Source organism: Miscanthus floridulus, chromosome 7 (genome assembly GCF_019320115.1).
Source record: "Miscanthus floridulus cultivar M001 chromosome 7, ASM1932011v1, whole genome shotgun sequence".
NCBI lineage: Eukaryota > Viridiplantae > Streptophyta > Magnoliopsida > Poales > Poaceae > Miscanthus > Miscanthus floridulus.
In genome coordinates, this window is record NC_089586.1 from 21,551,268 (window position 1) to 21,566,138 (window position 14,871).

At 43.0% G+C, this 14,871-nt stretch overlaps 1 protein-coding gene across 1 annotated transcript; it reads right to left on the reverse strand.

The window, feature by feature from the left end:
• Nucleotides 1-4,641: 4,641 nt before the first annotated feature.
• LOC136462789 (myb family transcription factor IPN2-like) lies at nucleotides 4,642-7,478 on the reverse strand. Its single transcript, XM_066461842.1, has 6 exons — nucleotides 6,925-7,478; nucleotides 6,766-6,842; nucleotides 6,588-6,645; nucleotides 6,205-6,274; nucleotides 5,961-6,033; nucleotides 4,642-5,684 (listed from the first exon to the last, which is right to left on the reverse strand). Exons 1-6 carry the CDS (start codon nucleotides 7,112-7,114, stop codon nucleotides 5,052-5,054), a joined length of 1,101 nt encoding a protein of 366 aa, XP_066317939.1. The 5' UTR covers nucleotides 7,115-7,478; the 3' UTR covers nucleotides 4,642-5,051.
• Nucleotides 7,479-14,871: the final 7,393 nt, after the last annotated feature.

A 14,871-nucleotide genomic window follows, 5' to 3' on the forward strand; every position in this document is an offset into this window, starting at 1 on the left:
TCGGTGAGAGAGAATAAGCTAAAACAAGCTAGAACTTGAGCAGCGGAACACGCCGTATGTATTTGCTGCTTAACATTGGTACTACCATGATACAATCGCCATCAGTGATCATCTGGTGACGCCATAAGGTTCTGGGGATGGGCATAGTATGCCTCTTCTTAGTTCTAACAAATATTTGTTCAGGGCTCGCATGTGTTTCTGTTTGTCAGTTCCTTTTGTATTGTCTCTTGTTTTTGAGTCGCTCTCTTGAGCATTTGGGTGAACATTTAGACGTACTTTTTTTTTTTGCTTTTATTAATCCTGAGGATATCGACGGAGATACTCCTAGTAGTATATAAGATTCCATGGTCGCTTCACTTCATCTCACTTGAATCTTTGTTTGCTACTGCTGCTCCCAAACTGGAGTAAAAGCAAACAGTGAAACAGGAGCCAGATCTCACGTCCTGTGTCTTTGGCGCTCCCCGAGGAGAGACCGACCTGGCAGCCCCAGCCCCTGGGCAGGCATGCAGTGCTCTCCGTCTCTGTCTGGGCTACCACCCATGCAACATGCAAGTCGTACGCTGTCAGTGTAGCTACTGGCAAACCGTATGCTATACGCTGCACGGCTGCAGGAAAGAATAAAACGAAGCTTCTCTTGTATCCCCGCCGGCCCCGGCGGCTCCAGTCCAAAGGCTGCCTGTCCCTGTCCCTGTCCCTGTCCCTGTCCCTGTCCCTGTCTCTCGCCCCGGGGGACCCACCGGCAGCGCAGAATCCAATAAGGCCAGGCAGCAGCAGGAGCAGGCAATCATGGTTGCTTTGATGCGCCCCGAGATGATTTGCCTCGGTTACCGTGCTCTGCTCTACTCCGACCTGGGCATTGCACACGCAGCTTTTGGAATTTACTCCCCCCGGTTCAGTCCTGCATGGCATGGTTCAAGAAGGCCCAGTTTAGTTCCCCAAAAATTTTGCAAAATTTTTCACATTCTCCGTCACATCGAATCTTTGGACGCATGCATGAAGCATTAAATATAAATAAAAAATAAAACTAATTACACAGTTTAGACGAAATCCACGAGACGAATCTTTTAAGCCTAATTAGACTATGATTGGACACTAATTGCCAAATAACAACGAAATTGCTACAGTGCTTCATTTTGCAAAATGAAGTCATCTAAACAACCCCCAAGCAGAAGCTTCCTCGAAATCGCTGCACGTACTCGTATCTGCCTGTCTGGTGTCTGCTGACTGCTGCTACGCCTTCTTCGTTCCCATGCACCAAGACTAGTGCCACAGTGTACACGAATATGAGTGCGAATCCACGGCAGAAGAGCATGAGCCCTTAGGAGCAAAATTTACTTTACCGTATACTACTCCGTACTCTGTCAGGCTGGTGTACCACTGCACTCTTTTCATCCTTTGTTTTTTCAATGCACCAAGGACCGTGGAGGAGGAAAGAGGCAAAAGCTTAGCCAATCATGTGAGAAACCTCTACGTTGTTAGAGAAAAAAAGAATGATATCTCTAAGGGGCCGTTTAGATCCTTTTATTTCGAAGGAATTAAAATCTACTTAATGGATTAGGCTATTTGGCTTGAAATTTGATATTTCATAACTTTTTCAAACTCACAGATAAGCCTATCTCAAATTCATAGCATGGAAGATGGAAATGGATTCTATAGATCACTATGCTATAATTCTACTCTCCAACTTATAGCACACTCTTCAACCCACTTCCCTACGATAGAAATGCAACATATAAGTATATCCCTTGTATGCCTAACAATAAATATACAAATATATTCTATATACAACTATATTAGCTTAATTAATCTATGTCTAAATTGTAATTATTAGAATGAATTCAATTCCGGGGATCCAGACGGGCCCTAATAAGCAGATGTAGGAACCGAGACTAGCAAACATACACTCTTCAGTCATAATTAACCGATGTTTGGACAACATTATCTAATTATATGACCGGTGGCAGTAAATTTATTTGGTCACAAGTGCCGTCAGTGATGGAGCAATTGCCTATGAATTACTCCTATAATTAGAGTTCAACATCTCGAAATTACCTATTAGACATAAAGGACCCCTGATTTCCCTAACTCACAAAGCTATGCCTTTGAGTACCATTTAAACCGTTAAGTGTACATCTTTGTGTTTTCTCAAAAAAAAAAAGGGTGTAACATCTATGTCATTGAGGTTCAAGTACACTTTATCTTAGGTTTAGATGTCTTTTCTTCTTATTTTGTTTTCTACATTAGTTAGTTTGAGAAAGGGTTTCTATGGAGATGTATGTCATGGTTGAGCGTTTTTAGTTTTAAGCATAGGTATAGGGATATGACCAAAGGGGTACTGGTGATACTGCAGCATGACTATGTCGCATGAAGTGGACATGGAACAATGCATTACTTTGTCCCATTGGGAAAAGATGAGTAAAAGATAGGGATACCCTATGTCTCATTCAAGCAACAAGAGGCTAGTATCGGTGCTCGGTGCCTCCCTCGTGGTGTTCGTTGAACTTATTTTTTCTATGTGGCTCCCATATGCCCGCCTATCAATTTTTCCGTGCCATTGTTGATCTTATTCTTCCTTTTCTACCTTTTTCTTTTGGCACACATATATATTTTTTTGTTATGTTATATATGCAAGAGCAATAAGAAGAAGTGTTAATCTTATGTTATTCTTCATCATCGTTGGTTGTTTCTTGTAGAAAGGAAGTATGTACCTTGTTTTCTGAAAGGGATTAGCTAACTCTTTCAGGGTTGGTGTATATCATATTGTTATGTGTAATAGTATATATGCATGCATCACAATAATTGATGTGTTGATCTCATTTAACTTATGCATATATATTCCTCTCTGTACTTGAATTGATATGCAAATTAAAAAGTATGCCTCACTTTAATCAGTAAAAAGTTGAGTATAGCAGTGATCGAAGCTTAACAAATCGCCATGCATGAACAGTCAACATGCATGACTACATAGAAAAGAAAATGTAGGAGCCAACACCCAGCAAGGTAACATAAATTAAATACAGATGGTGTCTGAGTGTTTGTACGTAATACTGTCATAACACAGTATACATATGTATATGCAGTGCTACCCACTTGCGCTACAGCTAAACTTGATGTATCATTTCATGTTTTGAACAGGGAGATGTGCAGATTCAAATGTCTCCAGAATTATGCACACACATATTTTAGCATATACTAATTTCATATGCTATCACTACTTTGCTTCTTTTGAAGATGGAATGCATGGGCAGTGACCTATGTTCTTTGTAGTGTATCTTAGGACGGAGGTTTAATTTCTCTGTGTACATATTTATAACCTAGAATTTGTCCCCTTTTATATCTATTTTGTTAGTTTTTTCTGATATCGCCTTCATGGATGTTCTCAAGACATTAACACATCAAGTGGCTATTAATTAAAATCCTTCTCAAGAGCAAAGCGAAGTTATCAACAAAATTTGAGAATAGTCATGATAAAATCTGCACAATGTTCAAATTTGGGATCTAACTACACATTCTTGATCACAGGACCCAACACTATATGCTTTTTTTTTTTGCGACCGTGCCTAAGCACGTTTTCAACACTATATGTTCTTATTATACGAGGTACCTCAGTTTCTATCTAGTTTGTTCTGTTGTTTTCCTAAAATGAATCCAAAATACACATTCAGCTCAATATGATGTGCAGTTCCTCTAAAGTTCTCTTGTAAAGAAATGCATTTGAAATACGCATCTTGTTTGCTTGCAGTATGAGTACACTCTCTCTCACTTTAGTTTTTTTCCCTCTCTTTCTTTCTCCCTTTCTTCTGTCTTTTCCTCTTTAAATGCTATAGAACCATCGTATCTATTATAGGCCCACCTGATAGGCTGCTCTAGTGCAAAATTGTTTTTCTCCGGTTCATGCATGTACCGTGTGTACTAATTATTTTAGCAGCATGCTATCTTGTGTTTGTACCCGTCTTGCAAACAAGATACAATATAATATATATTTCCCTTGATTCCATATAACAGCACATATAGTGTTAATATATATATGTTACATATCGCTTTTGTCTTTTTTGCCTTTTAGGAATACATATGTTGATGGTTGTGTGTTGCAAGTTGATCGTGTCATATGATTAGTTCTAGTTATAACAAGGCATCTTCTTGTACTAGCTCTTGTATCGTCTTGTTTTGCAAAAAAGAAAAGAAAAGATGGGGATGCCCTGGCATAGGCTTGTGCTTTTTTTCAAGACTGTAATTATAGCCTAGCTAACTATATATAGCTTGATTTATTGGCAGCATATGCATGAGAATAGCTCATCTGCATGAACAAAGGGTACTTGCATTGCAAGAGATGCCATGAAAAATTCGATATCATCTATATTATTACATCATCACCACATTGTAGAGATAGCCTCATTGTAAAGAAAACTAGCTAGAAGAGGGCATCACGCGATACATATTATCAAATTTATGAAGGCAGCATTGATGCCCTAGAGTTTTGTACAAGCAAATCTGTATAATCTATCTAACTTAATGCATGCATATATGTATGGTGAGCTAGGTTGTTCCTTAATGTCAAGATTACATAGTTGTGAGAATGTCATTTACATGGAAATACATTGTACAGATAACAAAGAGAATTAATCGATCATCAGTACAATACGAAGGTATATCAGACAGTTCCATTAACATGTTCCTCGATGATACACATATACATGCCTCAGATCGATCAATGAAAGCTTGTTTCCTCAGCATGCAAAATTACCAATTAAGTTACACATGCATTTACACCCATCTCAACAACACAATTACATGGAACATATATAGGTACATCTCCTCAAAATAGATAATCTTGGAGCATCATCCAACAAGTGATGCACCACACAGTAAGATCATCCTGATCAATGACACATATATGCTATATATGTATCTCCACCATTATATCTGCTCCAGCTAGCTTTACTTATTTTTTTAGCCATTGCACCGGTTAATAGTAATCGCCTGCTTTAATTTTAAATTTCGCTGCAAGTTAATTAAGCACTGGATCGGATGGTTAATCATCAGTGAGCTAGTTACCCGTAGGACAGGTTCCTGGTCTGCTGGCCTCCGCCGATCACTGACGGGCTGCCACCCATGTGCGGCCGCCGCGGTGACGGCCTCTCGAGCTTGACGTCAAAGCCGCCCTTGCTCCCCGTGGAGTCGCCGGACATCATGGGCTTGGCATCACCGTACACGTCGACGATGGAGTCCATGACGTCGATGCCGGCGGCGTCCATCATCGGCGGCGCCATCTGGAGCTGGTCGACGATGCCCTTGCCGTCCTCGTCGTCGCCCCACATCATCGGGCTCTTGCCGTCGGCGTAAGGGCTGATGGGCCTTTTCTTGGCCAGCGACCCAATGTCGCAGCTGGCGAAGAAGGCCTCCATCGGCCGCTCCATCTGCTGCTGCAGGTCCAGGTGGCCGCCGCCGCCACCGCCGCCGTACATGTGTAGGTCTTGCAGCGAAGGGAAGCCCATGGACGGGCCCATGTCCTTGAGCGAGCAGACGTCTAGCATCGCCTGGTGGTGGTTACCTAGTAGGGATTTGTACCCTGCCGCTGGGCACGCAGCGACGTCGCCGGCGGCGATAGTCTGGTAGGCTTTCTCCAGGATGGACTGCATGTACTTCCCCTGGGCTTCGATCCTCATCTGGAGGTGCCTTTGCACCTGCATGTTCATCAGTTCATGCATGCACCACTTGGTCAGCACAACATGCATGTGAAGGACATTACCAAGGTATGGTAGCAGTGGCGGTAAGCTTCCTAAGAATGTTCATGATGGATGTGTAAAGTTAATCCATGCATGGTCATGACTCATGAGTAACATGGTAAGGGCACAAAAAGTGGAGTTAAGTAAACTTCCTCGTATTCTTCAAAAAGAAGATCTCAAGCTTCCTGAGAATTTCATGCATGTGCTTTAGGAGTAGTTTGCATTCTCGATTACCTCTAGTTGCTCATGTAGCCTTCTCTGAACTTCCATTTGCATCCTGATAGCCTCATTCATGTGCACGCTGCGGCTGAAATCATGCAAGATCCACAAAAGGAAACCGTCAGGAGCAAAAATATATCGGAGCGAGAAAAGCATAAATTTTGTTTCTAGAGATGGAAAAAAGAACTTAATTGGGATGATGGAGTGCGCATAAAGTAATTCTTCACATAGCTAATTAGCTACTATGAAATAAACTTACTCGTTCATGCTTCTTCCCATCATGCCTGAAGAAGAGGCAGCGTTCCGTTGCATCTCCATTGCTGCGGCGGCTGCGTTAATTTGAAGAGATTAATTAACGTTAACTGTACGGTAGCCAGCATGCACATATGCAGCTACATAGGGAAGTGATGAACGAACACATAGGCTATATGAATGTGTATGCATTTACAGATGACAATATTCAAGCATATACAAATGGTAGCTAGGATGCAGGTTGAAAGGCAGGTGGCCAGGTCAGTTGTTATTAGTAATATATATATACTTGATTCTTCACAATTGAATTGCGAATCTTTGTATATATATAGTATAACTGTGCAGCAGGGAAATTTGATGTCTTGGCCGGTGAAGCTAGCTTGGCCTTACCATCCTTAACTGAGTGCTCGTTGAACTCCTTGTGCGGCTGCTTCCCTAACCTGAATTTCTGCCCACAATAAAAAAAGATCAAACAAACAAACAAAGTTATATATATGTATCAGAAGCAGAAATATATATACAGGAAGGAAGTAACAGGTAGCTGCAGAGGAAACCTAACCCTAACTACCTGAAGGTGGCTCTTGAGGTGGTAGAGGGTAAGCCCCTTCACTCCCATGACCCTCATGATGGTCTTTGGAGTCGCCTCTGCGTGAGAGAAGAACGAAATCAGAACCAGAACGACCTGACAAAGCCGAAGGGGAGCTCGACTCGAGCTACGTGTACATACTGTCGGGGCCACCGAGCTGCGTGACGGCGTCGACGAAGCGCTCATGGAGCTCGACGGTCCACCGGAGGCGGGGCTTGGGGTCGGTGGTGAGGACGAGGCCCGACCCCGAGTCGCCCTGCACGCACATCGCCTGCCTATCATTTGAGCTCACGGCAGCAGCGCTACTAGTGGCCTTCTTGGAAGGGAACATTCTATCTATTCTCCCTCTCTCCCACGCACCTCCTCCTCTCTCCTTCTCTCTCTAGAGAGATCTCCCGATGGAATTAATTCTCTCTCCTCTCTCCGCCGCCGCAGCAGCAGGGTGTGGTGCGTGTATGTACTGGTGTGGGATTGGGGATGAGAGATTCAAGAACAAGGAATAGGGTTCGCGGGGCGCAGAGAACGAGGACCAGGCCTTGCCCTTGTGGTGCTGCTGCTGCTGCCTCGATTGCTAGCTTCTTCTTCTTGTGTGCTGAGGAGGGCCGGGCTGGGGGTGGTTCCTTTCTTTCTGTAGTTTCTCTCTCTTTGCCTTGGGGTCGCGTCGCGCGCTTTAGTTTCCTCTCGCTCCATCTTTTCTCTCTCCTCCCCGTCTCTCTCTCTCTTTCTTTCTTTCTTTCCATTTCCATTTTGCTTTCTCTCTCTAGGAGTCTTCTCCTACACAAAGCTCATGGTGTGTGTGATATTCTATCCAGCTGCCCCAGGCCGGGTCGGAGGAAAAACAAAGCCACCCGCCGCCGTACCAAACTCGAAGGCTCCCCTCGATCTCTAGCTAGCTCCTTTAATTCAATTCTCGGCACAAAAGATGAGAGGCCAAGTCTTTTTTGAAGTGTGTTATTAGTAGTACCCTTAGCATTACATAGTAACCGTGTATCGGTGTATGGTTATTTATGCTTATTAGGGTTTGTTTGGTAGAGTTCTTCGAACAACTTCTAGGTTGAATCTAGGAGAAACTCTGCCAAACAGTTATGTACTGACAAATGATTCTATGGGCGCGTTCGCCGGTCTGGATGGTCCAGACCAGCCGGCTGACTCCCCTCACAAAACACTGTTCATCAACCAGCCGCTACAGTGTTTCTCTCTCACAAAACCAGCCAGTTTCAGCCAAGTTTCAAACCAGCGAACGGGGCCTATATATGCTGATTCTGAAAAATGATTCTCTAAAATGAACTGGCAGGCTGAAACTAAAAAAGTAGCTTCTCCCGATTCACTCCACATATAGAGACACCTTATGCATAGAGTTTATCCTAGAGAATCATTTTTCAGAGAATCATTTTTCGGTCAAAGAATCACTTCTATAAAAAAAATCAGCTTCCACATAAAATCTAAAGCAAGAGGAGCTCTAACAACAAACCCTTATAATCGACTTAGCTTATAATCAACGTGGTTTTTCGATTTCCAATTTTGTTAGTTCAAAGTCCTGAAGCAGCAGTCATTAGAATATGATTATAAGGAAAAAAAACACGGCCATAGCCTATTTGGAGATAGAAAATCTGATAGAACCGTTAGATTCGACATGAACATCGCTAATGACATGTCGGTGGCAAAAATACACATGCTAAAGGGGAGTGGAGGAGTGACCATTTAATATTTATCATGGTGCAAAGAGCCATGCACAATATATACTCCATCCAGTAAAAAATAGGACACACAAAATAAACTAATGAATGGAGCTTGGAGGCAGTGGCATAGCTAGGATTTATAGTTAAGGTATGCATCCGGCCTTAAGTGAAGATGATCCATCTTAGATGTAAAGCCAAATTACAGGATAGTCCATGTGCAATCTTTATAATTTTAATTAACTTATCTACTACAGGTTAACCTTGAATTAAACTTTAGGGTGGTCCACGGCACACAGTGCCACCATTCTGGCTCCACCTATGTCTGGAGGAAGTATATATATTTTCTATACCAATAAGTCTCCTGATACGCTTCCTAGCTAATGTGCAATAATGTTTTTTATTCACACAATATGATAATGTATATAGGGTACACAATTGGTGTCACACGAGTAAACAAGAAATTAAAAATGTTGCTTTCATTCTTTTTTTTTTAAAAAAAAACTAAGAGTTGCAATAATATTAGTTAGTGAGAGCACCACTATATTAGAGTTGCTCCAAATCTTTACATCGACAAAATAAAGAAGTCGACCTTGCGCGATTTTGTCTTTGTATATGCCCCACACACATGGTAGGATTAGTACTACTTTTCATTGCTTCTCCTTTGGCGCTAGAAACAAGCAAGTTATCCACCTTTAGTTTGTACTACTAAGTGTGTCCATTCTCCGTCCCTTTTTGACCATGCTAGAAAAACAAATAGGCGCGCAGTTCAATATGTAAATATTGTTCTATAAAAATTAAATCTATGATATTTGCTGAGGGATATGGGCACTTTACCATCTTAAAACTATAAGGACCTACATGTTTCTTACTAACTATCATTAGAAACCGTTACGGAAAGAGGGGGCGTTGAGGTCTTGGCACTGCGCACACGCATAACTAGAGTACAAAAAGATGCCTACTTTGACCCCAGTCTTATTAGCTACTAATACATAATTGAAGTGATGTAATGCTATGAGTGTATGTACATATATATATTTGTTCTTATTTGGTGGACAACAAACTTGATTACCAAAAAAAAAGTAGCTCGATCGCGAATGACATTATTTTCTGTCTCATACGATGAAATTGCTTGTATATCTCTCTTTTGCCCTAGGTTCATGCTTGCTTTGCAGTGCAAGCATGGCTTTGTTTTACATTTCAACAAAGCTGCATCATGTGAATTGATGTGAAAATAATCGTATCATTAAACTGTCATGCATTTAATCATGCGCTGTTGATTACCTCAACAACTATCATGCAGAGATAGATCCATGCAGGAGCTGATCGACGGCGCGGCGACACTATCATATCTAAATGATTGCCCGTAGATTTTGTGGGAATTAGAAATGGACGCATGCATTTGCGCAAAGACCCAACAAAAAGCACCGGTAGTTGGGCACGTAGACATGACAATATATATATACTACCCAGCAGCAGAAAAGCCTCATTTCTTGCAGTACGTTCTGGAGAGCTATGCGATATATATCATGGCATTGGTGCCCGTGTGGGCCACCTAGAAGTCATGCATCTTCCTTCTTTCTCTACTTTACATTGCTGATCGGGACTTCTGCGACGCAGCAGACAAAGTACAAAATAGCAGCGGTAGCGGCAGCAATTGCGGCTGCAATTGCGGTAGCGGCCGCTACTGCTACCAGGTTACGTTTTAAAGTTTGTGGCGTGGAACTTTGCATGTAGCGGACCGCAATAGTGTGGGAGCAGTAATCCTAACCAGCAGTCTAGCCCACTATGAACGACTCACACCCCAACCCCAACTCAGACACCCCCACGCATCGGTTGTAGGCTCCATTCAGCGCTGCCGCTGCCACCCTTTGCCTCTAGGTTCGGCGCCACCGCCGGTGTGCTGGACGGCCGCCGTCGAGTTGCCATGCGCCACGCCACCACACCACCGCGGAGGTCGCAAAAGGGAGGGACGCACTCTGCCCGAGCTCCTTCGGTCCTTCCCCATTCAGATCGACAGATCGAGCGCTCGAGTGGAACTCCCTGCGGCAGCGCCTTTGGAGCTCCAGCCAGTCGTCCAGCGTCCAACCCTTTGTGGAGTCCGCGTAATGGTAAGACCTTTTTCAACAAAAAGTCACGCTACATCAATGTCGTCTTACTTTCTTACTGACCTTTACAAGATTTTGCGATTTACTACACATTAGACAACTTGCAAAATGTCGTCTGCTGCATCAACTGCACATACAAGCCAGTCAACATCAAGGAAGGATCCAGCTTGGGAGCATGCCTTACCTTTAAATGGAAAGGAAACCAAGAATCAAGTTGGATGCAAATACTGCAAAAATTACTTCAACGGTGGAATAACAAGGTTTAAGTATGTGAGACATCAGCTATTTGAGTGCAATTAAATGTCTATTTATACACATTATTAATGATATATGTACATAAAATTATGTGAAATTATTAGGTGCCGCTATTGGAACTTATCGTCCGCAATATCGCCTGCTATCCACAATCCGCTACCTCGATGCTAATCCGCTACCAACCCGCTATCCGCTAATTTTTACTTTGGCAGCAGATGACTATAAGAACCCGACGAGTAACACACATAATGTGCGGCATGAAGCTATAGCTAGCCAGGAATGGTGTTTTGATTTTTTACATATTGTTTTTATTATGTACTCCCTCTGTTTTAAATTATAAGTCGCTTTGACCTTTTTGGTATATCAAATTTACTATGTATCTAGACATATGTTATGTCCATGCATAGCAAATTTGATGTACCAAAAGCAATTTAAATTTGGAACGGAGGGAGTATCTAGATACAATGTGTAGTAAACGTTATGTATCTAAAAAGAGTCAAAACATCTTATCATTTTGAATGGAAGGAGTAATAAACAAGATACAAATTATCGACACCCCTCAACGTACTCATGAAATATATATACGTATCTAGGTACTTCAATTTCATGGACAAGATACACCACTACATATACTCCGTGGACATATACAAATAATGTGTCAGCGGTCTCTGATCATGTCCTCGCAATGGGGCTGGCAGCAGTGTGCCAATTCGGTGCCACACCATGGCTGGATCCAGCATTTCCCCACCCTATGTATAGATGGTCAAATGGACGACACGACCCGACATGGCACATGCCCATTTAAGCACGTCCAATAGGCACGAATACCTTAGCATGCCATGTTGTGCCATCCATAGGTTCAACTTGAGGCCCTAACATGACACTAGGAACAAATAACCAGCTCAATACCCCACATCTCAGAAAAAGATTGACAAAGTTTGCACCTTCCATCTTCACATATCAATCAAATATTAGTGTATTATAGATCCATAAAAATATGAAAGATTCAATCACAAAATCAAAAGAAGTCATCATATAGATCTCGTTGTGGACATGGTACGCCATATGCTCCTTCCCTGCTCATGTGGCCATGCTTAGAGTGGGAGTCAAAGTCAGAGGGGCAGTCGAGCGGGTGGGGTCAGAGGAAAGATGTGGGGTGCTTCATCCCTGCTTGTATCTACCAAGTGAAATCCAGGAGAGGGGGAATGGAGTAGCTGAAGCATGAGACGATTGATCGGCTAAGCGGCGCCGAGCATGCTTGGAGTCGGAGGGGTGAAGGAGCGGGTGGAGGAGCGGGTAGGGTCACAGGATGGAAGGGGTTGGAGGCGGAGAGGAGTCAACATTGACCAATTGAGGCAGCTTGAATGAGGTTGATTTTCTACTAGTGTTATCAATTTGATGGGCCTTTAATTAATGGGCCCTATGCCAATCATGTTGGGCTACTATATATCAGCACTACATGCCGAAGGTGTGGCTCAAGCATGGCCCTAGACATTAGGTCAAGCCAGCATGGGCCCATTAACTTTTGTGTCATGTTCGTGCCATGCTTAAATGGGTCATGCCTCGTGCCACCGCTGAGGTCCGACCTCTATTTGGCCATCCTCTAGCCATGTGGAGTGCATCTAGTGTCCTTGCAAAGACATGGCCTCCCTAGTTGGTGGCTTTGTCAATGGCACCGGTGGTTGCACGGGGCTAGGGATTGTGTACCAGGCATCGAGGGTGGTGGTGGGGACGTGTATGTGGTCTTAGTCCATGTTCCATGGATGTGCTTGGAGGGTAACTGATAAGGAACCTCCTTAGACTGGCTTGATCTTCATGATAGTAGGTCAACAAACCAAAGATAGCTTGTTGAGAATAGCAAGATAACTAGCTTTATACCTAAAAAGGTTGGATGCAACTAAGCGATGGGAGAGAGGCACCGAAACGTGAGGACTTTGACTCGATCTCCGAATGACCATAGAACCACAATTCAGAACTAATCCACACAAAAGACCCAATGAATCTAGAGCATGAACTAGGGGATCCTAGAGGGATCTCTTCATAAGTCTAGGAAAAACAAAGGTTTGAGTAAGACACTTGGTAGCTCGGCTACAATACAATATGGTTTATCAATTCATTAGAAGGAAAGAAGGTGAAAGGATCAAGATGCCCAAGAGGGGGGGGGTGAATTGGGCTAATTCTAAATTTCTTTACAATAATTAAACTCTATGGTTAGCCCAATTGACCCATTGTGCCTAGAAAGTGTTTCTATTGATCTAACGCACAAAAGTTTAGCACCATAAGTTCCAATCCTACTCTAGCTTGGTAATTCTAGGAATATAAAAGATAAGAATTGAATTGCTCAAAGTAAATGCTCAAAGTAAAGAGAGAAGGAGGAACGCGGCGATGTTTTGCCAAGGTATCGGAGAGTCACCACTCCCCACTAGTCCTCGTTGGAGCACCCGCGCAAGGGTGTAGCTCCCCCTTGATCTGCGCAAGGATCAAGTGCTCTCTACGGGTTGATTCTTCGACACTCCATCGCGGTGAATCACCCACAACCGCTCATAACTTGAGTTGGGTCATCCACAAGCACCGCCGGATGATCACCAATCTCCCAATCACCACCAAGCCATCTAGGTGATAGCGATCACCAAGAGTAACAAGCACGAACTCTCATTTGACCACGACAAGCCTAATAAGAAGGGTGGATGCACACTTTGCTACTCTTGATCTCACTAATGAGGGCTCTCTTTGGGATTCTCAAATCTCAATCACCTCACTAGGACTTTGCTCTTCTTGGCACTCTCAAAGGTGTTTCTCAGCTGTTGGAATGAGCAAAAGTACCCCCACACACGAATGGAGGAAGTATTTATAACATGGCCTGAAAAACAAACCGTTATGTGCCTCTACGGGGTGACCGGACGCTCCGGTCATGTTGACCGGATGCGTCGATCAGTTCACCCCTAACTCTAGTGTTTACAGTGTGACCGGATGCTGGCCAGCGTCCGGTCAGCACTGACCGGGCACATCCGGTCGAGATTTTCTCTCTCTGGAACCTTACTGGAGTCGACCGGATGCTAGCCCTTAGCGTTCGGTCACTTGACCTCTCAGCGTCCGGTCGCACCAGATAAAAATGCCTTGGTCAAATGAACTGACCGGACCCTGAGCCAGCGTCCGGTCACACCGAAGCCAGCGTCCGATCAGTATTTGACCCTCTATTCACTTCCAACTCTCGATATACGTGAATGAAGTTTGCTCCATTAGATCTAAGGGCTATTTTGGAGCTATCTAGTGCTAGATTTAGCAAGTGTGCACCACACCTAACTCACTAGACTCACCTAGGTCAAGCTACCCGTCCATACCCCCTTAATAGTATGGACAAAGGAAAAACAAAATCGTAAACTACTCTAAGTGTCTCTTCAACACCAATCAACACTTAGAACTAGTCTATCCTTAACCTTGTCGTTCATCCTTTGAAAACCGAAATGATTTCCATTGTAGGGGCATGACCACCATGATAGCCCAATCGATCTCCATTACCATGACCTAACTTAATTGCCTCTACAAAACATACGTTAGTCATAGTGATCATGTATTGTCATTAATTACCGAAACCCAACTAGGGGCCTAGATGCTTTCAATCTCTCCCTTTTTGGTGATTGATGACAATACTACCTCGAGTATGTGAAAGAGTTGAGTTTTTTGACATGCTTGGTTCATATAAGCTTTTGGCAATAAGAACAAAAGTGTTAGGCAAGCTTATATGATCCAAGCCAACATGATGTACTCAAAAGATATGAAATAAGCATGAGTACAAGTAATAAAGCTCATTTGCATCAGAGTAAAACGCAGAAGCAAAACAAATGAGCATAGTACAAGTGATATGACATGTAAATAATTCAAAGTAGAAAGCACACATGTCATATATCATGATCACGTAGATATCACTATCACATAAATATAGTTTAATGCATAAAAGTATACACACGACGAATGCATAATAAGTGTATCACACATAAAAACCAAATATAATAGATACTCCCCCTAAGTCGCTCCCCCAAGACTAACAT

What these genes read in the sequence shown, in the direction of transcription:
- LOC136462789 (XM_066461842.1), bottom strand. Translation starts at nt 7,114, where the DNA reads ATGTTCCCTTCCAAGAAGGCCACTAGTAGCGCTGCTGCCGTGAGCTCA. An exon ending in GCAGCTCGGTGGCCCCGACA is followed by an intron (nt 6,843 to 6,924) that starts GTATGTACACGT and finishes TCTCTCACGCAG; the next exon opens with AGGCGACTCCAAAGACCATC. An exon ending in ATGGGAAGAAGCATGAACGA is followed by an intron (nt 6,034 to 6,204) that starts GTAAGTTTATTT and finishes GCATGATTTCAG; the next exon opens with CCGCAGCGTGCACATGAATG.